Genomic DNA, 26,744 nt, shown 5'->3' on the forward strand with positions numbered 1-26,744 from the left:
TAAGTGAAATCAATGTCTTGGATTTCCAGGCTGAGCTTGGAGGTCACAGCCACTCTATCATTTCTCAGCATTATCCCTTCTCTTTCTCTCCCACTCTCTCAGAGCCTCCAACTGGCACACAGCAGATTGAAAACAGCATGCAGCACAGGGCTTACACTGCACAATTTTACAGCCTTTTGGAGCCCCCTTCCTTTCCTTTTGGCCCACTTTTTTAGTTTATTTTTTTCCCCCACTTTGCAAAATAAGTTTTGTTTGTCTCCTACAGAACTGCAAGCCAAAGGCACTGGAACACCTAAAAATATGAAAAAGCAATAAAACATGGGAGAGAACAGAGATGATCTTGACAGCTGTGAGTTAAAAATGGTTATGCTCGATGTTACCAGCAGATATGGCAGGCCTTGTAATCCTGCAATTGCCACAAAATACACACTGTGCCCCTTAGATCTCATCAGAAATTCTCCTGCTGCACAGGAGAAGCAAAATCAACATCGAGATTTTAAGTGTAGGAGATCTCACAAACTGCCAGCCACACACAAAACCCCCCTTGTAAAGTGCACAAACTTGCTAACCAAACACTTTTTAAAAAACCCAAAACCCAACAATCTACCATCAAGCACTGCTTTGTGAGTTCTTGCTCTAAGAGAAGAGACCAAGCCAAGGAAAAGCCACAGGAAGTCAGAAAGGAGAGAGGGAAGAGACAACCTAAAGCTTGATTCATCAACACAGCAGCTACTGATTTCAAGCCATGTCTTTCATTCTTTCAACATGTATCTCACTGAGCTGACAATGGTATTATTTATTTGTCTGGTTATTTTTAATCTGAGCTGCTTTACTGTTAGGGTAAAAACAAGACACTACTGTCAATTCAAGGAATCTCTCCTGACATGATAAAAGGACATGGACAGCATGCTAGAGGGCACCAACAAAAAGGAAGGACACATTTTTATCAAGCTCTTGCTGTCACCTAAATAGGACTGCTTTCTCCCTGCATTCCTTAGCTAAATTCTTCCTAGATGTTTTGCAACAACCTCCTCCCATTTCAGGGAGACATCCTGGAAACAGAGCTGCCTGCAACTGAGAGGCACAGGCCTGGTACAGTACCTTGCTTTTGGGTGGAGGGCTGTTTGTGCTCTTGTCTGTGTGGATGCTGGTAGGGGACACGGCAGCACCAAGGTTCCCCTGGGGAATGCCAGGAATCTTGCCTCCCGGAGACACTTGCATCGCAGCAAGTTGGGCAGCATACAACTGCTGGAAAAACAGAACAAAAAGAAAAGAAAAAATTGGGGTGAGGTGGAAGACAAGAGAGACATCATAAATAAATAAATAATCTTCCCAAAACTTCTGCTACTGCAGATGATACATTTTCCTTCCAATGGGTATTTTTTATTTAGCACATGTATGTTTCAAGACATCAACTGTCATCTTCTCTTTTGTGACTCATTCCTCCAGGGATGAACAAGAGACGTCACCATGACGTCCCAGCTTCCCTGTGTGTCCAGGGATTCAAAACAGGGAACAGAAGCTAATGCTCATGGTTTGCCTGAGCTACTGGACAATCTTCCCTTTCCTGAGGCATAAAGGCATTTCCACCAGTAATATGCATCAACCCCTGTGAAACACATACACTGTTTGATATGATGGTCTCTGTGCTACTATTTTATGTTTCTTTATTTGCTGTATTTTTCCTGTTTTCCCAGACTGTAAGGTGTTTGGGACACGGAACGTCAAAATTTTATTTAGTAATTACTGTGAGAGTCCACTCTCAGTTGGGTTGTGGGGAACCACTAGAGTCAATACAAATATACACATATCAGTGGTACTGTCCATTAACTATTAGAAGCCCCAATTAATTCTGAGAACCCTTTCTGTGATAGATGCAATGCAGACACAGAGTGGAAATGTTTTTCTCTTCAAAACTAAACCAGTAAGGCACTTTAGACACATATTTTATTATTAACATGTGAATACTTATAATTACAGTCATCTGTTTAAAGTTAAGCACTACAGTAAGAGTTTAAGGGACAGAGGTCAAAAGCAGTTAGAAAGGGGGCAAACTAGAAGTGCCTGGAAGCTCCCCTGACCTCCTAAAAAAACATGGAGAAAAAAACCATGGTGGGCAGGAGAAGCAACAATTGTTGCTGCTTTGTGAACAGGGAGGAACTCCGAAGTCAGGAGCCGAAGAGCGCAGGAGTGTACTAACAAAGGCTTTCCCTCCTCAGCCCCAGCATCCTTTTCCAGGACTCACACTAGTGCTGTGTGAGTGACTAGTGCTGTGCAGTACATGTGTAACACTGAACAAAGACACTCTCTGCCTGCAGATGCTAACAGAGCTTCTAAGATGCAGTACGACAAGGGATAACATGCAGAAATATGGAATTGGATGTGAAAAAAACAGGGTGGCTTCAATATGACTAAGTCTACAAATTCTTGTTGGTAGTGTTGAGTTGTTTTGATGTTGTTTCTCACTTAATTTTATATGCTGATAGACGAACTAAGGTTGGAGGGCACAAAGAAATGCCATCCCAAACCATCAAGTCTGAAAGAGGAGTATGAGGATTCATTTCATGATTATGCTACATGGATCTGTGCAAAAGGTGCAGAGACATTGCTAATATGAGCTCACAGTACATAAGCCCTTAACTTGATCAAATGGGCAAGACTTACTGCTCTGAATCTTGGACAACCCTGGGCATTGTCTCATGATTCCCTGTACAAACTCTTCCCTTTGCTGGTGCACAGTCCTAGCCCTTTCACACAGCTAAAAGCAGCTCACTGCTCTTTTAAGTGTAATCAGACACCAAGTTTTTACTTGTTTCTTTTTCACTCTATTATTTTCAGGCTCACTATTATTTTCAGTTTTGAATCCTTTTTATTTCTTTACTCTACTTGGATCACTGCTTGACCCTTATTTTTCTGTACTTCTTAATCACCATTTATCCATCCCATTCTCCTTAGTCTCCCTCTCTTCCCCTATCATCCATTAATTCATCTGCTCTGTTTTAGCCTTTTCCTCATATTTATTTATTCATTTATTCTATGTGTTACCCCCAGTGAGTCTGAGCCAAATAGATGCAAATCAACTACAGATAAAGTAATCAAAAACAATCCAGCTCCAAATAAGTCACAGATTCAAATGCATGTATTTATCAGTTGAAGCTCATATCCATTCATTCTTTCTAAAGAAGCCCAAATTCTGCAGGGAGAAAGGAACAAGGTCTCTGTGAACTAGGGAAGAACTACAGCAGGCAGTTCAATGAAAACCAAGCCAGCATTATGTATGAATTAATATATCAGAGGGGCAATTGTTGTTAAAGAAATAGGATACATGATTAGAGAACAGCTCAAACATAATGGGACTCTGGAGCTGACAGAGCAGATCTATGGAAAGCTTTTCCTTTTCTTTTGCTCCCTCGTGAAAAAATGACATAACAAATTTAGGAAACTATGGGAAAAAGACAAAAGAAAGTCAAATGGCCATTAGGCAGGAAAGGTTCAAGCTTGCTGCTACTCTGTAGATTAGATATCAGAGAACATGTCTAGTCCACATAAAAATAACACAGTCATTTTGGACACTTGGCAGTCCTGAGCGAACTGGAGATTACTGACAGGCCATACAGGGCCTGCTGAGGACTGAGCTTTACAGAAATTTCTGTGTGGGGAAGACTTTTCCAAATGAATCTTTATCCAAAGATGGAAACACAAGAACTAAACTACATTAAATACATGCACAACATGGTGTCCAAGAATCTGCACATCTTACACCTTCCAGTGGTCTCTGAGCAATGGCTGGAGGCTGGTTCCTCCTCACAGTACTATCATCAGCCACCTTTCTGACAATGTATGCAGACTAAATAAGCACTGGGAATGTATTTTTCTATGCAACAGCCCAGAAGAAAGCCCTATTTTCAGGTGAAAAATGGAATATATGGAATTTCAAATGCCTTATTCTCACTTCAGGGATGGACACACCTGAAGAGAAATGAAACACACAGTATGGTGTGGAGTAACCTGGAAGGAGGGGTGAAAGAAAATCTATAAAGCCTTCATTCATGCTTTGTAAAACCTTCTGTCCCCCTGTTATCAGATTCAACATCTCACCTCAATTTGATTTATTTTGAGAATTAAAACCAAACATTAATCAAATTTTATAAGAGGTCCCTTGTTAGAGTCCTCTCTTAAAAGTCTCTGTCTGCAACACAAACCAACTATTCTGCAGAAAAAGCAGTATCAGGCCCAGCACTAAAATGAAAAGCGTAAGTTTATGAAATTGCAAGAGTTTGAAACCTATTTAGCCAGTAAGATTGCCCCTGTGTCACCCTCCCATTTCAAAAACTGGAAAGAAATACACAACATGCAGCACATTTCTTAGACTTTCACTATTTTTGAGCTTTTGCATTATTGAACTTGTCTATTCATATTTAGATGTTTCAGGACATGATGATCTCTAGCTCATACCCAAGGAAAGGGCAATGGTGTGACCAAGTGCTGTGAAACAAGATGGCTAAATGACAATAATTTGTGCATTCATTTCATAGACAAACTGAACTCCAACAAAAGAACATTTCTACCTCTGCTTCCATACTGGCTTCAGATTTTGGAACAATGAATAAATCTCTGTAGAAATATTCAACTATCATCTAAAATGTACCCCTATATCATATACAGTAATGAAACCAAGACCTCAAAAAGTGCAAGGAAAATGATGTTATTCTGTATCACTCCTGTAATACACTGAGTTTGAGCCTCTTAATTTTTACCCCAAACAGAGACTGGCTAAGGCATTTCCACCACCATCAGCTAACCTAAAGATTCAATGTCAAATTCTAGCACTCTAGGAGGTCATTTTGCTGCACCTCATACAGGACTTCTTATCTATATGGTCTTGATTGGTTTATTGTGACCAAGGCATTCAGCTGCAATCAATAAAGCACTATTGCTTTAGGCAGGTTTATTTTTGCTACACATAATAAATAAGGATAATATTCTGAATTTAAAAAGATAGATAATACTTCTTCAAGAAGGCAGAATTGGGTTTCTGAAAAAGCAATTAAAAAGTAACATCTATTGTTTGTTTATAACTAAATGACTACGTTTAGGCTCCCCTGCCCATGTGCAATATTGCATGTTTTGTTAATGTTTTCTCATTAACCTCTTATGAAAATCTGTATGGAAGCAAAATCATCAGAAAAAAGCACAATTTGATACACTTTAAAATAAGCAGGAGGTATCGTTAATTTTTTAATGCTGTCTCTCTATTCTTAAGGTATTAAACAAAAAATCCCCTTTCTCCCTAGGTCACCACCTAAACCATTTATAATTCTTCCAATATATTAAGTAGAAATATTCAGCTGAACTCTCTAAATTGACTAGTTCTAAGACCTCTTGGCTTGATGACTCTGTAGTACATCAACAGCAAAGCCTTAAGGTTAGGCCAGCTTTGAAAACTTTCCCCTTGGGCATTGTTGTTACACGTTAACAATGCTCATTACTGCTTGGAGGGTACACTAAAAATGAATTCTTGTTCTATTAACACAGAAAATGAGAATGAGATTTAATAGCAGTTTTAAAAAGGGTTGAACAAAGTGCTAGCAATTACACAGGCAGAAATAGTTGATTCAAGCACCTATAGGCATTTGGATTACAGTATTATCTCTTATTAAAATATTTTTATTAGTGAACAGTGGAGATTAAGAGCTGTTATTAAAAAAACACAGAGAGAGACAGGTGGTACTGGGAACTGAATCAGTTGCTGCAATAAATTTGTTTCTGATAAAGTGCTTTTTCAGTGAAGATACCACAGCGATGAATTTACAAACCACTGTGCCTGAGTGTTTTAACTGTTGACTGATCCACCACTTCAATTTCTTTGTCATTCTGAGACCCATCATTAAAAATATACACATGAATGGCCTTCCTCTTTGTTTTTTTTGCATAATCAGGGGTGGGGGGGAGGGAAATGGTATAAAATGAGACTCACTCAGAATACATGAATTTCATTTTTCTTTACCTCAAAATTTATGCTTATATAAGGCATGAACACTTTGATTAAGGCAAACAGAATTAATTTTGAATCTGTTCAGGTGGTTTTTCTGTTGAAAAGGGAATTCACCTAAAGCAAACATTTGACATACATCCTACTGTAAGACAGGTTTTTAAAAGTACTAGCAACATAGATAAAAGCTACAGAAATTAGAATTAAAGCATTAGTGATTGGTAGCAATGCTTGCTAGATATTCTACAAAAATGTCTTCATTTATGTATTTGAAAGGTAGAAATGCCAGATTTTATTTTTGTCTGAGTTTCCTTCAAAGACTGTTAGTCAAACATTTCAAAGGCACATGCTAATTTGTACATTCAAACTTCAGCAAAAGCTTTTAAGTGCCCCCTGTTCGCATCAGATGGGAGATTTGCGGAAAACAAAGATAATATTTGAACACAAAGACAGTAAGCACCTTTAAAAACTTGCCCAAAGACCCTATTTCAAGGTGAATTTGCTAACTTTCACTTTGGGATAATTTCAGATAATAACAAAATAGAGCTTGAGATCCTGAAATGCACTTAAAAGTATTTTGGTGCACTCTGGGATTTATTTTATTTTGCTTTGTTCCACAGAATTCTGAACAAAGTGGAGAATTATTACTGTTCCACCTAACATTTGCCTTTATCACAGCCAATTCCTACAAGAAAGTGCCCTGCTCCCAGTGCTGAGGCATGCAGAGACTCCCTGTGGCAGAAGACCCTGCCTGGACTAATGTTTCCTTTATTCACCAAGCAAAAAATAGCAAGCTGGATGAATTCACCCCAAAATTGTGGACCACAGAGAGGTTAGAGAAAATACACTAAATGTTGAAAAGCTGCTCTGCTCCTTCCCACGGCCTCAAAACCCAGCTAATTTTCTTTGAAAACTCCCATCCTGGCTATGCTCTGCATCTAGCCTAATGGCAGAAGACAGGTAAGTAAACCACGTATCAAGGAACAATAATAAATATTAGAAAGTTAAGACCGGGCTAGTTAATAGATAATTAATACACTGTGTTTAATCAGAGAGCATTGGTGACACTTGGAGGAACTGCCTAGAAAAATTTTGACTCATGATGTCTCAGTCAAGATCAGATGTGTTTTATGAAGGTTAACTTCAAACAAAATTTATTGTGCTCAATAATATTTTACATTTTGTTTTGTCAGACTAGACAATACAACGGTCTCTCTAGCCTTAAAAAAACCTGAGACTTAGAAGGAAACATTGAGAAAAACAAGTTCTCATTAGAAAAACTGTGAAGCATTCACAAACAGAATAACGTTTCATTTATACACTTGCAAGCAAGTTACAGGCACAGCCTTGTAAGCACCATCTCTCTCATATTAGAAAAACATCACTTTTAGAATCAGTAACCACAAGTCCATAAAATATGATTCTGGTAGCTGATCTCTAGGGTTCCAGGCCTGCAGACCTTATTACTGAGAATAATCCCACTGTAGCCAACAGGCCCGCTTTGCCTGTGCCAGGATGAATGCACTAGCTCTTTTCTCATTTGGAACCTCCAAGGTATGACCAACTGGGGATCCTTGGCATCCAGAAGCAAGGCTGGAATCCAAGTCACTGAAAAACTGAATGAGCTTTAGGTTTACTTCTGAAGTAAGACTTCCACTGCAGTACATTCAAAACAATGCTTGCTTTCATTGTAGAACAGTGACAGTGAATAAAGTAAAACATGTACCTACAATTTATGATAGCTCTGAGTTTTCTCAGAAACTGATGTAATTTTGATGTCTAGGACACACATTTTAACTGAAGTACAACTCTATTTGTATTTATAGCGGCTTCTATGGGAAAGACACTAACTATAACACCCTCAAATGTGAAGAAATGCAGTTTTCCTTGAAAAGCGTTCTTTAATTCTGCCAGTGGATAAACGCTGTTCAACTATTAGCAAGGTGAGAACCAACACCCATGACATAACTGACTGCTCCTGGTGACACAGGAAGACTGTAGGAAACTTCTGATTAGAGCCTAGACCTCATGGCTCCTTTGTCCCATGCCTTTAACGAGAAGACAATCCTTCTACAGGATGTAACTGTAGGAACTTATCAATAGACACTTCCTATCAGAGACTAATATGATCTGTTAGTCTCTATGATAAAATATCATTGCAAACTGTGTATTTAAGATTGTCTGCTCTTTACAAGTAAAGAGATTTTAACTGGAAAACTGCCCAACTGGCCTACATATTCATACATACCATGTTCACACCATATGACAGTAATTGAAATAGAGTGACTATATGGAATGCAATTGGAGAGGAAATTTGATAATGTCTCATGGAAAAAGTCTGTTGGATGAAATGCTGCAGATAAACAGTGTCCCCTTCGAGGAAAGCAATTAATATTGTATGTATTTTAAACTATTAAAAAAAAAAAAAAAAAAAAAAAAAAAAATACGCAAACAAAAAAAAAAAAAAAAAAAAAAAAAAAAAAAAAAAAAAAAAAAAAAAAAAAAAAAAAAAAAAAAAAAAAAAAAAAAAAAAAAAATTTTAAAAAATAAAAAAAAAAAAAAAAAAAAAAAAAAGAAGCTGGCAACAATTTATTCCTATAGTTTGTTATGCAGTACCAGAATATAATAATATATTCTTGCTGCCACTATTAATTATTTTTATGCCAATGGAACTTCTTACGTTAGAAAGAATTGCAAAAGAAATTATTTAAAGTAAGGACATACTTTTGACAGCATATTCCTTATGGATTATACAGTAAAATTGGCAGTGGTAATGTAGAGGACTAACAAACAGGCATGTGCGGCTTAAGAAGGGGCATTTGTTTTGTAAACTGCATTCCCTTTATCACCAACTATTCCGTAATGCAGAATACAGATGACTATTCTGTAATGAAGATGAAGTGTTTGAATGAAGGTTCCACATGGAGACTGCTGCTCCAGTACAGCTTTGGCAAATTAGAAGCTTGAAGTCAGTAAAGTGGCCCAGACATTTTACTCCATAGGAAAAAACTCACTACTGCCTATTTGTTTACCACAGGTATGCTTCCCAAGAGCTTTATTTTTTTATACATATATCCAGATTTTTGACAACTAGCTCAGAGCACCTGACTTCAGTAAGTATAATTTCTCATTTGAGAGACCAAAATTCTACGAGTGGCCATTTGACAAAATACTTATTTCATAATGCATTGCTTTACTTGACTGGTACTGTATATAATCATTCACTGTTATCCATTAAGTGACCAGAGTAGTTAACAAGCAAGCACTGCCAGCAGAATTACTGTAAATAAGGTTCTATATATTTCAGACTGACGAGCTATAATTAAGGCATTTCACTATTTTACACACATTTCCTTAAGCAACTCTTTCTACAGTTTTTATTTATAGATTTTCTGTTTGCATTTTAAGTTGTTGTATTCAACAGGGAATTAAGTCAGGGAAAATCTGTGCCTGTGTTAGGACTGATACTGAATTAATTACTTCAAATCTGAATACTCTGTGTCTCCTGAAGTTAAGTGCAGAGCTTGTAGTAGAAAGATTAAGGTCAACTGCATTTCTTATTTTGAGAGCATGGATTTGCTGACTTGAATGCCGATATGGTATCAGGTTTCAGATTCTAAGATTCCTTGGTGACTTGTCTCTCTTCTTCAGGCTTACAGTAGTGAAATAGGTATTCTGCAGTACATATGGATCACAGCACTCAGCCTGCTCTAGAAACTCTTTCTTGATAAGCCGTGATAAGAAGTGAGTCCTAAAATACTAAAGTAGTTACTACTTTAAAGTAGTAAAGAGATGATAATCACCTACCAGAAGCAACAATGCCACATTGCCAAATTAGAGTTTGTGGGAGGGAAAAGAAACAGATGTAAAAACTTACACTTGGATATTTTTTGCCCCCTTATAGTTGTAGCTTTATTTGTTAACTATGATATCAAACAGTCAAATGAGAAATATTTTCTTTCCAGTCTGTTTCCATCTTAACATTAAGAGTATTTTTGAACCTGAAGTATCCTACAATTGTATCTGTTGTCCTTGAAGGGATAAATGAACATTGTTCCTCATTTATCTGACACATACAGGAGCTCAGTGACATCTTACTCAGCTCACTCATAAACTTAATTTGCTCTTTGAACTGAGTTGTATTACATGGTCAAAGGGTCTGGATAAAGGCGCAGGAGGTAGAGAGTGGCAACCACTCAGTCTATCGTAAACAAGGCTGCTCTCTTTTCAGCTTAGGTAGAGAGGAAAGAAAGTGACATTTGTGCCTTAAAGGGGAGCTAAGGACTGTGTTTGAGCTGCTTCCCTCGTGCCAAGCCTCCCTGGAAAGAACACATAAAGGAGGAAGTGCAGGTAGAAGAAGAGTATTGAAAGGCAGGGGCCAGTGATGGACAGATCATCCAAGCTGCAGAAGAAAATGGACTTACTCTGAGAGCTAAACTAAAACAAATTGATTTCTAGTATGGTTCTAAAGAGATTTTTTGCTGTTTCCCTTTTTCCTTAGCAAGAAACACTGATAGAATGTGAAATAGCATCTTTATCCAGCTGCGTAAGTTATTTTATTTTATTTTATTTTATTTTTGGAGGTGGAGAAAGTAGAGCAAGGTTATTATTTGGGGGGAGAAGAATGGCAGTCCCACAGTGTTACCTTTCCAGTTTATGCGTTTCTGTGCCACAGAAAATTTTCAAATAGGTTCAACTAGATTTAGTTCTCATGCAATTTTTGTACATGTTCGTTGCTTTACAGTCTCCTTCCACAAGTCCTCAAGAAAGCTAACAAGTCCTACCTCATCCTATGAGATCCTGTTGTGAAGTTGTGGTATCAGTACAGGGCACCAGTTCTCCTCCCCAGCAGCACACTGTGATCTCTTTCCATAAAAGCAGATTATTTTACAAGAATTAAGGAAAGCTCCAGCTCACATGTACCTTTCCTTTGGCCTTAACCCACATGGAATCCCCTCTTCTAAAACAGAGTGGTTTTGTTCTAGGTATTATTAAAGACAAGGCTTGCTGAAAAAAGTCCATCAAACTTATTTGACCTGTGGAAAATTGTAATTCCAATCACCAGCAAAGAAATAAAGAAATTGCCCCAATTTTGAACTATCAATATTGAGCCTCACTGTATCAGAGCAAATCTATGTTCCAAACCAGAAACCAGCTGAATTTCACTCTGGTGAGACTTCTCCTAATGTTCTCAACAGGGAGTCCTATCAACTTAAAACTCACGGGAGTGCCTAAATTAGCAAATTAGCCCCATTGCTAGAAGCTGGATAACTTGGATGCTTACAACCACAAATGCATGTTTGTTTAATTGGGATGCTTGAGCTTGGGAGAGAACAGGCTACAAAGAGGAGATGTTAGAGTATGTAGAGAGGGGTGGCATTATTTGATAACAAGATTGCTGAGAGAGCAGAAAGCACTCAATTGATGTCATTATTTTGGAGTCTGCTTCATTATAGGAAAGTCTCCCCTTAACAAAATGAAATAACAGAAACAACTCAATAGCTGTTCAATATTTTTATTCTTCAATTTTATGATAAAATGGGTGTGGTCTGTAAAACTCCCCCTTCAATGGAGCCCCTAAAACTCCAGAGAGCCTGAAACCTCTGTGAAGCTTTGGCAAACTTCTCAGGAAATAACATAAGAAGCTGTTTTCTGGTTCATCTCACTATTTCCATGCTTACACTGATGTAATGGGAAAAGTGACACTTTGCGTATTCCATTAGGACACGTACAGAAGTTTAGTCTTTAATTCTTAGAGAATTTGTTCCCCCAGAGTGGTCTCTGAAAACATCTGAAATCCTTCAGGATTCAGTTTCTGACTCCCACGACAAGAAACCGCAGACAGTAACATCCAGTGACACTGCATGGTCAGACTGCAACCCATGCACAAAAAGCCTGGAACTCACACCGATATTCCTCTTCTGGCACACGCTGTACTTGAGGTTTAAGGAGCTGTAGGCACAATAACATGATTTAAAGTCAAAGGGAATTATATCTTTAACTTTCATGTCCCTCTCATGCTATGTATCACTCAAGCACAAGAAGAGCTATGAGATGAACTCTGGAACTTTACACGGCTGCTTCTGGTTTCACCAATCCGTGTGGATAACCAGGATAATGCTGGAGCCTCATGCTTCCATAGCAAGTGGGAGCTTTGTCTTTAGCATCAATCCAACCAAGGAAAATGCAACCTTCTCCACATTTCTCCACTGCCATCCTGATGCAAGATGTTAAGTCCCTGATTATTCCAGTGTACCTGGGTTACCCTATGGAAGTGCCCACTCTCTAATTCTTCAGCATTTTGCTCTTAAGATTAGACAAGTGTGAATGCAGAAATACATCCCTCTGAATTCTAGTTATTGAGGCAAAAATGATGTCCTTCACTGGCAACAGGGCTGCAACCTCTAATTTATCTCTTAAAGAATTCCACATAGCCACATATTCCACAACCAGTGACTATATTAACACTGATTAACTAGTAACAAGCTCTATAATCCATTAGTACATCTAATCCATCCCTGACTATTTATTAAATTTGGTTTCCACAACTTTTTTTGAGGCGCTGAGTAAACTGGGGAAAAAAAATAAGACTCCTGAGTGAAAACAGTGCTTTTTGAAAATTGTCCCCTTCACATCAATTTTTACTACGGACCTTTTTGTGACAGAAAGATGGATCTACTTGTATGAAAAGAAGAAACACTGAAATTATCTTAGGAGACATTTTTCAATTGTTAATATTATGGCTGGGTTATCAAAAGAGCTAATCCGTATCTTTAAATTGTTCATCTGGAAATTTCGATTAGGAGGAAAAACCCCAGAAATTTTCATGTTTCATAATGAAGTGTCAAAATACCAAACTCTTTTCAATCCAAAACAAGAGCCAAAATTGATGTAAAAGCAGATTTTAAATTGCTTCTGGCTGATTAGCTGTCTACAAAGCAGAAGGGGTGGGAGCACCAAAGAGTTTGCAATGGAAACACCAAGAAGCTTTTACTGTAGTCACACTAACAAGAGCTGCTATCATGAAGTAATAACATTATCCAGAAATCTTTGTTCATTACCTCATTCCCAATGCCATCTCATTTCACTTGAGTTACTTGGGTCTGATGATGGGGTTAACGAGCGAGGAGGTGTTTGAGTGGGTGTGAATTAGGGGCGCTGCTAAAATAGAAGCTATTTTAACAGTTCTGTGTTTAATATAGTCTGGAGCTCAGTAATTTTTTTTTCAGGTAAAATATTCACACATTCCAAAGCTAAGAGTGACTTTGGCAAAGCACAGATAATACCTAGGCTTACTCATATTACATGGAGTATTACAGAGGAACTCATGCTTCTATTTCTTTTCTACCTCCGTCATTCTGCCCACAAGTCTAACATAGATGGAATGCTAATGCTTTCATTTCCTGTGTTCAGAGACTTTCCTCAAAACTTGGATATTTTCAGCGACCATGACAGAAAACATCGCTGATAGCTGCTCTCCCCCATCCCTGTACTCCACAAGCCATCCTCACAGCAACCCATTACAATATGTTCTAACATCTGCCTCCTCCGATGATGTACGGCCTATTTGATTGACCCTTTTTGTGCTGCTCCAGGACTGGCTGCTCCCTGCAGTGGGAGGGTGAACAGCACTCATTGCTTCTTCAGCTAGCAACAACTAACTCCATTCCAGACTGGGAATGTCAAGCAGGTATTCTCCTTGCTTTGCAAGGAGAGCAGTAATACCCTCCATACAGTCCCTTCCTTTATCATTATCAGGGATAAGGAATCCAGAACAATCCAGAATAGGGAAGGTCTCTGGGCCCTCCCTTCTATTGTTTATATAGGAAATATTTCTGCCAATTAAATTTTTCCATGACAAATATTAACATTACCCAGTGTTTGTGACTCCAGCGTGGGAAGGATGAATAAGGCAAGGAACAGTTCAGTCCTCCATTACGCAGGGATACTACTTGTTTTTGCCAAAGTCAGCAACTGCAAAATATCTCTCAACTTCTCCAGTTAACACCACGGCACAGGACAGGCCTTTGCTCAAAGTAATCATATTCACCATAATAAAAGCCGTGTCTGAAGTAGCAAAAAAGCACTTGCCAATATCACAGTCATTAAATGCAATCCTTACTCTCACCATCTATATTTCTATCATGTATTTAACAACATTAACATCAGGATCATTGACAACTGTCCAAAGTCATCAGGCATGAAATGGTAAGAATACGGCTATGAAAACATAGGGAAGCAATGCACTGAGACCAGCACAGTGGGATATCCCCACTTCCCAAGGATGGCAAACTCTACTGACACAGGGAATTAAAAGTCTGCACTGACCCCTACTCAAAATTCCAACTGCTACAGAAATACAGAGTCACTTGGTCTTGCTGCTCCAGGCCCCACCAGCCATCACAGAAATTTTCTGACTTTATGGTCCACCATTACTTGCTTACTAACTGGAATTGCCTAGGAAAATGAAAAAGGAAATTGAACCACAGGAGAAAACTGACACAAAGTGGGAATAGTCTGAGCTAATCACCCTCATCTCCCTTTATAAAAACTAGAATGGTACTTGCAATACTATGCCAGATGAATTATACATGTTAGGCATCCATGGCTAAAGGTTATTCTCACCCCACCATCCTGAATAAAAAACCAGGAAAAAAGTAGCTAGTCTGTGCTCAGCACATCTATGTAATTTTTTAAAATTTTGTGGCAGCAGCTGAACTTAAAGTGAAACACATGTGTCCTCTCTGAATCTCATGAAGAACACACCTCTCCTTTTTTCTTATTATACAAGTCAGATGGAGAACGACTTTGTCTTCCTCAAAGTCATCCAACTGGTAAGGCACAGAGCTGCATTTTCAGGACAGAACATGTGGGGAAGGGCATATAACTCCTCCAAAGTTGCTTGCAAATTACTTTGGCTTCGTGTGGAGAACATATATGTTAACATAAAGTAGAGTGTGAACCCAAGGAAAATGAAGACAAACACTGACAGCTGGCCAATCTTGCCCTTCTTTACTGTGTTTGCCTCAAATATAGTATGTTTGTAAGAATGTGTGAAATACTTCTGAAAATAACAGTTATACTCTGTTTAGTTTTAACAAGCAAAGGAACATACAATTTACAATCCTCCTCAGAAGGATCTGATTTACTAAAATTCATGGAGAGACATCAGCAAATTTCCAGGAGGAGTTAAAAACCTAACATAGTCAATATCCTGTGAATTTTGGAACTTGTGTATTTCATTCTCGCATGTCCAAGGTTACAGAGATTTTATTTAATAATTTGTTTTTAATTTTTATCTTCAACTTAATGTTTCCCAAAGAATCAGACCAATGCTTATACCATACACAGTATCTTTCTTCCAACAGTGGGGTGTTATCACATTCCAGAAGGACACTGAACAACAATTTTTGTTTTTCCATCAAGACAGGCTGTGGAAGAGGGATCTTTGCCTCCTGCATCCCAGCAGCGACTGGCAGTCTGTCTCTCTCATCCTCCTCTTAGAGAATTTTGAGAAGGAGATTCACACCACTAGGATACAATGGACATATGCTGCAGGGCTCATCCCCAATTAAAGAAGATCAATTATGGTAAGTTAGATCTTTGTCCTTCAAAAACACTTGTATTATGCAACTCCAAGCCCTTTCCTTAATATTTAATATACTACAAGTATAGGAAGGGTCCACTGGAGCTTTCAATTGCAGAAACTTTGACTGAAAGACAACAGTCATCCTGAAGGGCCTTTTTCTTTAATTTACTGTGTGAGGGGATTATACTGATTTTAATAAGCTTAGGATAATCAAAGTCCTAGAGGATGCACATCACAGATTTTCTCATGAGATTGAAAATATCTTACCTTTCAGTATTGTTTATAATTAGTGTCAAATTGCTCCCTTAGAATCATTGTTCTTACAGATGACACCTATCAGTGTCATCACTGACAGCTTTTTTAGACTTTTGACCCTCCTTGAAAGTAAGGCATTGTATGAACTGTAAATTGTTTTGACTAACAAGACTGGTAGCAAGTAGGATATGTTCAGGGACAGTATAATGTGTCCTAGAAGGACTACCTGGCAGTTGCAGACATGGGGAGACTCCCTTCTTTCAGACTTCCCCAGTCAACTGTAACCTCTTTAAGCTGAGTTGCCACTTCTGAAGTAGCTGAAACAAGCAGCCCCACAGATGTTATCTGGTCTCACTGGCCTAGGAAACTGGCCTAGGAAATCTAAGAAGTTGTCGTCAGTATTATCCTTCCTCGCTCTCCCCACTGCTTGTCTTCCATATTCTGATGGCTGTTATGAGATCAGCTGTCATTCTTTGCACCAGGGAAAGATAGATGGGACACACCAACCCCAACCTAACTGACCTTTGGATGTGACAAGATTTTTAGGTCAGTCCTGCTAAATGGAAGCCTTGGTGTATCAAGGCTCGCCTCAGGGTGAAATTTCCACTGAATTTATTATCTCCCAATGCCCTTTGGACTGCTTCCTACCATCAAACACCATGGCAGCATTCAGAACAGGAAGAAATACATTAACTGGAATCTGATCGTTTTAAAAGGTTACAGCTGCCCAAATATAATTTAATTTCATACTTGCCCTTTGAGGGTTTGGTGTATATTTTCATTTTATGACTGCAAATGATAAAGCTCTTAAGATTCCAGGCAATAAAAAGGAAAAGGGGGGGAGAAAGTATTTTAAGGGTTAGAAGTCTATTCAGTTCATAGTCAATGAGAAAAGTGACAAATCAGCTTTTTAAAAAAAATCTTAACATTTCCTCTGTTTTTAGTAGTAATTTCTTTCCACACTTGATGGGGAACAATACCTTTTAGTGAAATCAAACCTGTAATGCCACCCAGTGTGATATGAAAGAAATATTTGCTGTGCAAGCATCTACCTATCCTACATCCCTTAAGGACTTGCTTCAGAGGAGCAATTAATGGAAAGTGAAATAAAGTAATATGAATGATCTGTTGCAAGAAAATAAAAGAAATCAGACTTTAGAAATGCTTAAATCTAACCAGAATACTTTGAGTTTTAACTGCGTAGGCCATGGTTCCTTCTAGAATCCCTTCTAATTTCTTCAGGTTATGTAGATAGGTCCCTCTCCCCACACCCACATAGCAGGGTAAGAATCAGGGTCCTCAACACTGTTTTTGGGACAGCGGTCAGTTTGGTTGGAGTCCCACACCTGTGTGATAACAAAATTCTAAAGAACAAGTATGCAGGATATGACATCCTAGTACACAACATGAAATACTGGGAAATGATGCTCACTCTCTCTTTTTCCCCACTTGAAGTGGAAGCAAGCACTGAAACACAAGCTACCACAGAAATGTGAGTTTGGCCAGCTTGGACTAGATGTAGGAAATGTTAAGCACTTGTGTCTTTCACTGTATCCAATGAAAACTGCATTACCAAATGAACACCACCTCACCATCAAAAGGTCTGATAGAATTTTGACGACTGTTTCCTTTCCAAACAACAAAACATGAAAAAAATAAAACAGCTGTGGAAAGAAGGAATGATTAAGTGCCAGTGTTGCATATCCCATTTTCAAAGCCACCGTAAGAAATTAATTATTGCTGGGCTCCCAAATCCCTTCAGGGCTCTTTAAAAATCTTTCCCAAACACAGATTGATACACACTGTCTGAATTGCTCTCACCATCACTATATCAGATCAGTGTACAGCAAGAGGCAAAGCTGCCATGATAATGGGATAAGTAGGGATGGTAGCCCTGAAAGGAACTGTATTCCGAGGCAGCTATTGGCATAGCAGGAGAGTGAGTTAAATCAAATGACTGAGCAAGGGAATTTTGCCTCTCTGCCCTGCTCAGGTGAGACCCCACCTGCAGTGCTGGCTCCGGCCCTGAGGTCCCAGCACAGGAAGGACATGAACCTGATGGAGTGAGTCCAGAGGATGACACAAAGTTCACTGTGGGAATGAAGCATCTCTCCTACAAGGAAAGGCTGAGAGAATTGGGATTGTTCAGCCTGGAAAAGAAAAGGCTTTGAGGTGACCTAAATGTGGACTTCTAGTACCTGAAGGAAGCCTACAGGAAAGATGGAGGAGCATGTAGTTATATGACAAGGAGAGAATGGCTTCAAACTGACAAAGAGTAGGTGGAGATTAAATATTAGGAATAAATTTTCCAGTGTTGAGGCCCTGGCACAGGTTGCCCAGGGAAGCTGTGGCCCCATCCCTGAAAGTGCTCTCAGCCAGGTTGGATGGGGCTCTGAGCAACCTGGGCTAGTGGAAGGTGCCCCTGCCCATGGCAGGGGGGTTGGAAATAGGTGACGTCTAAAGTCTCTCCCAACACAGGCCATTCTGTGATTCTATGATTCTTATCTATTGCTTACCCTCAACACCAATAAGCCCTAATTTGTAAAAAAAAAATTGGAATATTGAACAAATACTAATGCAGAACTACTGTGGAGAAAGCAAGAGATTTTTAAGGACAGTTTAAACTGCTATAAAACATAGCACACCTATCAGTGTTTCTAATGTGAATTTTGTAATTTTCAGAAGTTCAGAGTTTAATGGTAAAATCTACGTGAGACATAAACTAGGACTTCAGCCATGTTCTTGTGCCAAATTCAGCTAGATCCATTTGGTTCCCTTAACGAAAAAAATATGCTGCTGTATTCTATGGTAATGGCCTAAAACACTTTAATAACACTATCACAAGCTGTACTGTTTTGGTGTATTAACAGAGAACACACTGTTATAATTTATAAAGACTATTTTGAGCCATGGAAGGGGAAAGAAAGAGAAAAGGATTTGTTGCCAGGTGCAATTTTCACATTCCAGCATGGAGAGAGGAGTGACCTGCAGAGTTGACACTTCACCTTCAGAAGGGCAGAAGCCACTGGTGTTGCTGCCCAGGTGTGCAGAGGGACAGGCATCCTTCCCCAGCCCTGCATCCACAGGGAGACAGACAGGAATGAAGCTTTTTGGGACTCCTGAGCATATCAGGCAGGGGCATGGGTACCACCCCTCATGGCACCCTGTGTCTCTGAGGGATTAAGCTCATCCCCTTGAGCACAAACTGGCAGCCCCAGGCCCCTTTGGAAGAAAGAGATACTGCACCTACAGGAAGGAGCTGGAAAAAACCACTCCACAGCAGTCCCCAAAGACAATTTGAGTACCTCAATATGCCACAAACAGATTGCCCCTGTCACTGGCTGCTGGTGCAGGATGTGGCACAGCTGTGGTTGGTTCCTAAAGCAAAGTACAGCTTGCAATACAGTGAGAAGCCTCTGCTGCAATGCAGATTTTAAATAGAGAGAGAAATCACTCTAAACAGCAAGACACAGAGGTGCAGATCTAGGTAGAAAACGCTTTTGAAAATCTCACTTTCTACTACCATGACAGCGTTTGATACTTTCTTACTGCTTTCCTGTTGTATTGATAATCATAGGATACTTATTTATAAGCTTCCCTCAGCTTAAAACACACACTTTTTAAAAACCATTTTTCTTTCTTGCATACATGCCTTTTCTTTTGCTTTTTTTTTGTATGTCTGCCCATTAAGGGAAGACAACTCATACAGTAGCTTTCTGACAGCCCTGTTTTCTGTAATTCCAGAGTCTGTCATCCTCCAAGACAGATGATTTAACAATTTGCAGCATATTTCCAGTCAGGTAACTCATCTGTGATGTGACCAGTCTCTATGGCTAAGGGTTAAGAAATGTAAATCCAGCAGCCTGCACTACTTTTTTCCTTAGTTATCCAGTGAATGAAACAGAAACAGACCACTGCTAAAAATGGCAGGGAGTTATGCAAAGTGAAAGGTTTTAGTATTAGGTATTAGACTCCAACGAGCAGAGCTCATGCAGATAGCAAAATTTTAAAGCTAGTCTTGAGGACTACTAGGAGCTACAGGTACTGTTGCCTCCAAATTTTCTTGTTCAGATTGATCTTACAAAATTCACTAGAGCTGAAAGCATTAAGAACCTCTGAAAAGAGAAAAAGGACTTGAGGAAACTGAGCCTACATATTGGGGAAGAAATTGCACTCTGACTTAACTTCAGGAACAAGCTTATGCTATTCAGGCACAACAGAATAATTAAGTTTAACACTGTGAAAGCTACATCTCCAGATACTAAGGTATCTTCTATTGAGAAAAGTTCAATTGATGACTTTGGAAAGAAAAACAGAACAAGCATCCTGACCTCAGTGGTTTGTTGTCTAACGCTTTGATCTACAGTCTACAGTAATTAGGTATTTCATAGTTTCAAACTGTGCCTAATATTAGCCCCCATTCATAAAAGGGTGATCAAATATCCTGGCTGGTCACTGTCAAGCCTGGCAAGGAATCAGACTTAATAAAAGAGAGGGTAAGAGTTCAGAAACTTCTAAAGGCTTGCACTGTTCTTGCCATATGCAATTTATATCACAGGCCAAATGACGTGCTCCTCACGCACACATTTACTATTCTGCTTGTTTATTTCTATTCCATTCTGCCTTGTCAATTCAAAATGACCTAAACTTTGGACAAAAAAGAATGGTCATAACATAGACTGTAGTAAAAAACAAAACATAAACTGAAATTCTTATACATTCATATATTATACCAATCTGCATCTAACAACAAACCATGTCATCTGATCTAAGTACAACAGAGAGCAAGACTTCAAGAGAGAATTTCAGGTGCTATGTTTTAGGATGAATAAAATGTAGTAATTTGATTAGTGTACCTAAAGAAATAAGTATGTAGTAAGTACTTAGTTTGTGTAGGTTTGTCAGGGTTTCTCCCTGTTGTTATTTGTAGCATTGTTCCACAAGTACTGGAGCATGTGCACGTTGATCTGCAGTTTTCCTGTGTGTTGTCTGTCGTGATGCTCTGCTGGGGGACTGTAAATACACACTACTGGCAGAGTTCAGCATGAAGACAATGAACTCCAGAAATATTTGGAAAAATTTCCTAGTCTGACTGCAGCTTTCATGTTTTACAGAAAGCCCATGACCCACCCAGTTTGTGGTTTCAGAGTGAGTTCCCCCACAGCCAGCCAAGCTCCACTCAGTGTGGTTTCCCCTCCTCTCCCCCCGCTGGACAGTTTGCTCAGGATTATACAATCTTATTTGCACGATTATATAATCTTCTTTTCAGCAACATGTCTCTGAAAAGAGCAAACAACATAATAGGAAAACCAGTAGCGTAAGCCAACTCTTTCAAAACCCAGTGTCTGGAATGTGCAAAGGACACAAAGTAGGTGGGGAAAAAAAGTTTTTTTAGTTCTGTTACCAGATTTTTCATACAGACCTTTCCCAGGAGCATTAATTCCCAATGAATGTAAGCCATGAAACAATGTGAAACATAAACATCTCATAGGTCTGCACTGTTTCCAGTACAGGGAGTGAAGCATCTCAAGGTATGTACAGGGGTTGTTATTTACTTCTTCAACAGAAGTTACTTTGGGGCAGTGTAAGAATTCTCAGATGGTTTTTCCCCACTCTGGCTTAAAACACAGGCAGGCAGGTGCTGCCACTGCTATTTTGACACTGGTTTTGTCTTGTAGCTGGTTGAACTCACAGCTTCAACAACACAATTCCAGTGATCTGAAGCCTTGGTTCTATCACACAGAAGTATAAAAAAAGTCCTAGCTGATACAGATGCCTCCACTCCTTGTCTCTTCTTTCAAACACTTCAGACTTTGTCTTAGGACATTGTGTAAGTGAAGACTGTCATATTCCAATCTGCGAACAGGCTCTTCTGCTGGCTGCTAAAACTACTTATGATGTCAGGTACTTCAGCAATATTCATCTAAAATTAATGCCTTATAAATAATCAAGGAGTAATCTGCTTCCGTCTGTCAGGCTAACCCCAAAAATGAAGAAGTGTAACATTTTTTCAAGAGAAAAGAAATTAGGGATGACCTGACCTCACAAGCATGCCTGCCAGACAGTTACACACTTTTCCCTGCATGACCTATTTTTCCCTGCTCACACCACCGAGATGTTTCAAACAAATGGCTAGTAATTCAGCCTGCTTGAAACACAGAGGGTTGCCACCCAAACAAGACAGTTGGGCATCTTAATGGCTTTGTCAGGTTTCCAAAAGTTTTTAGTGACTTGTTATCTCTTCTCAAGCTGAAATAGAGCTCTATTTAACTAGTCCATGAAGGACAATGTTAAATGTTTCACTTTTCCAGAAATAAGAATACCGGGTATGGATCACAGCCTAACATTTTGTTGCATATTACAGTGTATGAATGGCCTGCATGAAAAGCATACTGACTACATACATGGCGTTTTAGTTAAAACACAAAGTAACATAGGGAATAACTTACAGCTAAAAAAAAAGTCTATAGCTTAAGTTAAGTGTTCCTGTAGCGTAAGTTCCAATGTTGCAATACTTCCAACCTGCTTTTGAAAGCTGCTCAAAACTACTCCCTAATGAATTCCCATGAGATTCAGAGAACATCTGCTTCTATTACTAGAATCAGATTCTGTACCAGTTATCAAGATCCCCATCAGCTGTAGCATGAACCACTGAACACCTGTGGGTTTTCATTTTTTCCATTTGAGAACTCCACAACTTTCTTAGCAGAGACAAAGACCAATGTGTCATGATAGAACAGTCTACCTAAAACAGGTTAACTTTTCTGACACACCTTTTATATCCGTTAAAAAGATTAATGTTCCCCTAGCAGAAAATCACTGAATTATATTATGATCAGATATACATGATCACTACAAGAAAAAGGCACAGAAATGGTCATCTTGTGCTAATTCAGAAGAAGAGAAGAGAAATCTTGTGGCAAAGAAGGACAAAGCAAAATGGAAACAACGCAAGTGATGAGGTGAAAGAAAAATAGAATAAATGTGTGCAGACGGAAGACGAGGCAAAGGACTTGCTATCCTCGTGCTGGGGCTTGTATGTAAAGAGACAACACTATGAAGCTGAAAGCTGGCAAATAGGAAATAACACTGAAAAAATGTGCTATTTCCATTGCCCAAATGTCAAACGTGTTCTAGGAACCCAGGGAGTGGGGGGAGAAAGAGTAACAGCTGCATAAGCATCTCGTAACAGGTTCTTCTTAAAAGGGATTTCTTGAAAACTGCTGGGCTCTGACTCTGGCCCATGTGAGCTCAGGAAAGTCAGAGAGAATATTGGCTGCACTTTTTCCAGGCAATATGCATATGTTCCTTAGTATGCAGAATGTCTCTGTATGTAATTGAATTGTTGTTTTTGCCTCTATTAATACATATGCAAATGAGTCACTTCTGCAGCTGTGCTGTATTAATCATATGTGTGCTTCTGTCTGTCTGCCCTGCAGGCTCAGGGTCGGAGGGAGGGGGAAGAGGGAATTCAGTCTCTTTAACCTACAAGAAAACTCACTCATGGAGACAGAGGTCTGCTAGCAAACAGCAGGCCTGAGTAACAACTGGAAGGCAGACAGGCTGGTCATTTTTCAGTCTTTTTTCATTTTTCATAGATATGGATGGAATCTAAAAGTTACGCAGAAAGGACTGTTAATCTAGATAAAATGAATATGCTACCACTGCTTATTCTTTCCCCTGGAGGGGGGAGGGAGTTTTAACTTGACAACCCACAGAGTAGCCATGATATTGTTTTACCATGTGTATTTACTGTCTGTAAATGTCCACTGTGCATATGCTCAGATATTCACAGTGCTCAATAAAACACAAAGCATTTCTATGTAGTCTGCTGTAATCACTGTCTTTCCTAAATTGATTGGATTCTGATAAAATGATGCGATCAAGTTTTTCATTCAATTCTATTTTAATAGAAGATATTGAATTTACCCATAAAATTGTGTAAGATTCTATCAAAGGCACAAAAGGGTATTTAAATGCCAACTACAAAGCACATTTACCCACCATGAACAAGATTTATTTGAGCTGTGTTCTGTGGTTCATGCTTTTACACAATCTACCACAATCTCTAGTTCTCAGCAGGTATCCAGAAAGTGAGGACCAGTTGCATCTTAGTGTTGCAAGGCTTGCTTTTGAGTTAACTTTTGAGCTTTTGAGAGGAACTTTTTCCATTTAAAAATGTAGGGATTTTTCAAAGATGCTCTTGGCAATCAACAGCCTCTCACCCCACACCTTACTTCTATAGTTTAATGAGTATCTTAAAATCATCACTAGGATTTCATAAAAAAAAAAAAGAAACCTTGGAAAGATTAAATTTTTCAGACAATTTACCCCACAACAAACAACATAGAGATCTTCACTCTGGTTAGATGGTTGTAGCTTCTTTTACATGAAGAGTTCTGGGCCCCGCATTTTTCTAGTTGAAGGACCTTGGTCTTCACTGATCTGTTTTGAAATGGCCATCTTGGCTACCCATTTGCAGTACAGGTGGCAAATATCTAGTGGTCAACACATTCATCTAATGGTCAACACATTCACTTACAAAGCCAGAAGGAAGTAGTGGGCAGAAGTAGGGAATATGGAATCTGCACAATGCAACAATTTAAAAAATATTTAGAAGTGCATCCAACAAAAAACATTGCTTTATTACTCCTCTTATTATTGTCATTTGTGATGGCCATCAGAAACAGCACAACCATACACTGAGCTAACGGCAGAGGGACAACTGCCATTTTTGGTTATGCTAATGAGAAATGTCACTTTTCATGTACTTAGTTGCTTTTTTCCCCAGATGTGTGTGCTCACAGTGAAAAACTAATTCTACTTTTTTTTATGCTTAAGTGGATTTCATGAGTATTATAATATTGTAATTAAACTGTGCACTAATGATTCATTCCCTACAAACAAAGTCAGAGTCCAATTAATGAGAACAGGTAGAGTGAAAAAACAAACAAGGAAAGGATACTGACTCTTGCTGTTAAAAAGCCAGCTTAGATGGGGTATTTAAAGGAAGACACTGCCCAGCAAAAAGAAGGAATAACCTTGCAGCACTAAGAAACAGTTTACTTTCTTGTAAGCAAAGAACTGGTTATAGTAATATCCCAAAGCGGTCATGAATGCAGACTGCAGAGTAAATGAATAATGGATAAAGTATTGCCATCTCTTGGCTACATTCCGTAGGGACTATAACGGGGCACCAGACTTTCCTTCATCAGAAATAATTCATGTCTTTGCAGCTCTGGCAACTTGACTCCCCAAAACAAGGAAAGAATGAAGTTTTCAATATTCTGATGCATCACTACAGTGTTTGTACAGCTTTTTCAGAGTCTTCTTTCACAGATTTGAGGTGTTGTAACACTTAATCTGGCAAAACTGGTTATATCTACAGATTACAGCAAGAAATTAGGAAGAGATATGCAAAAAACCCCAATTATTACATGTGCTTGACAATTAATGCATGACAATATGGTAACATCTCTTTAAGAGCAAGGGGAAGTTCTGTCCTCAGCAACATTTCAAATGAAAGTTAAGGACATACTTCAGAGAAACAGAGTGAACTGACAAGTGGAGATATATAGCTCAACCCTGTAACGGTGCAGAAGCCAAAAGGAAGCTGGTATGTAAGAAAAAAAAAAAGGTATTTGACTGAGAAGGCTTTACTTTTACTTCGTGCTTTACTTTTGTTTCTTAGGCAACAGACGTTTTATGGAACACTTGTATGACCATTGGAACACTCTGCCTCCTGATCAGTCACGTTAAAGTGCTCTATCCCTTCCATTTCCTTCATGTAAAACAAACACGGAGACTACAGATGGTTATGGATCCTTAAGATACCTAGAAGCAAGGTTTTCCAAAGGAAAACTGGTACTGAGTCAGACACCTAAATAACAGCAAGATGAAGAACTTTGAATTTTGAGAAGAATTAAGCCTATTTGGAGTTTGAGGGCCTTGCAATCTCTTACATCAGTGCCTGCTTGTGGCCCAAGTATTTCCAAAACTGTTGTCCAGTTTTTAAAATTCCATTTAAATTCAGTCCTTGGTATGCATCTTACCGCACAACTAAGAGAATAGTTCTGTAGTAAGAAAAAATTAATTGACCCAAGTACTTCGTATAGGAAGTGGAATAAAAAACTGGCCAGACTGTTTAAGGTCTAAATATGCTCATCATCTTTATACAAACAGTCAGAGAATCCAGGACTCTTCTAATGACTGGTGTTCAGAACTGAGACCCAGCTAAAATGCTTTCACACTTAAGACACTGATGGGAGGTTCTCTTGATTCATACAGTGACAGATTTGGACATGATGTTACACACAATCACCAATAATTATGAAGTCCTGTTTCATGCTAAGATGAAGAGGGAAGAAAGTTTGAATGCTGGCACTCCAAACTTTTTTGGGATGCTTTTTTTCCAAGAGCAGATGTTTGCAGGAAGTCTGTATTACATCAGACTGCTATAGTGTTTTGACAGGACACAAAATGTCCATACAGTAAGACTACATAGGCAGCTGTCATTATTCATCCAGCATTATCTTTCAATGGAGTTATGGGTATATACAGCATTTGTGTAACTGCCAATTAATCAGTTACTGTCACTATCTGGTTATCAAACAAGCAATCTGGGAAATCTGAACCATTCCGACTCCCCATGATGTGGATTCCTCTCAGTTTTCACACCGTGTGATCAATTGCTTTGTTTCCTAATGCTTAGAAACTGCGCATGAAATATTTTTTATCAGAAAATAAACTTTCAGATACAGTTTTATAAAGAATTTTCTCAGACTTATGAAAACATCTATTTTATACTTAGCTATGCCCCAGATGACTGGTACCAGAATAAACCCTTCAGTTTAGTTTGTGCAATACTTGTTACACCATATCTATGTTTACAGCTTTGAATGTTGATCT

At 38.8% G+C, this 26,744-nt stretch overlaps 1 protein-coding gene across 12 annotated transcripts in view; it reads right to left on the reverse strand.

Moving 5' to 3' along the window:
* Nucleotides 1-26,744, reverse strand: part of SOX5 (SRY-box 5) — a 601,783-nt gene that overhangs the window by 56,888 nt on the left and 518,151 nt on the right. For 11 of the 12 annotated variants that reach the window (XM_017736702.1, XM_017736703.1, XM_017736705.1 and 8 more), the window contains one exon: nucleotides 1,102-1,248. In XM_017736702.1, coding sequence (XP_017592191.1) covers nucleotides 1,102-1,248 — 147 coding nt within the window. The remainder of the gene's footprint in view (nucleotides 1-1,101; nucleotides 1,249-26,744) is intronic. The other variant, XM_017736698.1, reaches the window with a different exon arrangement.

This window comes from Corvus brachyrhynchos, unplaced genomic scaffold (assembly GCF_000691975.1).
Source record: "Corvus brachyrhynchos isolate BGI_N302 unplaced genomic scaffold, ASM69197v1 scaffold246, whole genome shotgun sequence".
NCBI lineage: Eukaryota > Metazoa > Chordata > Aves > Passeriformes > Corvidae > Corvus > Corvus brachyrhynchos.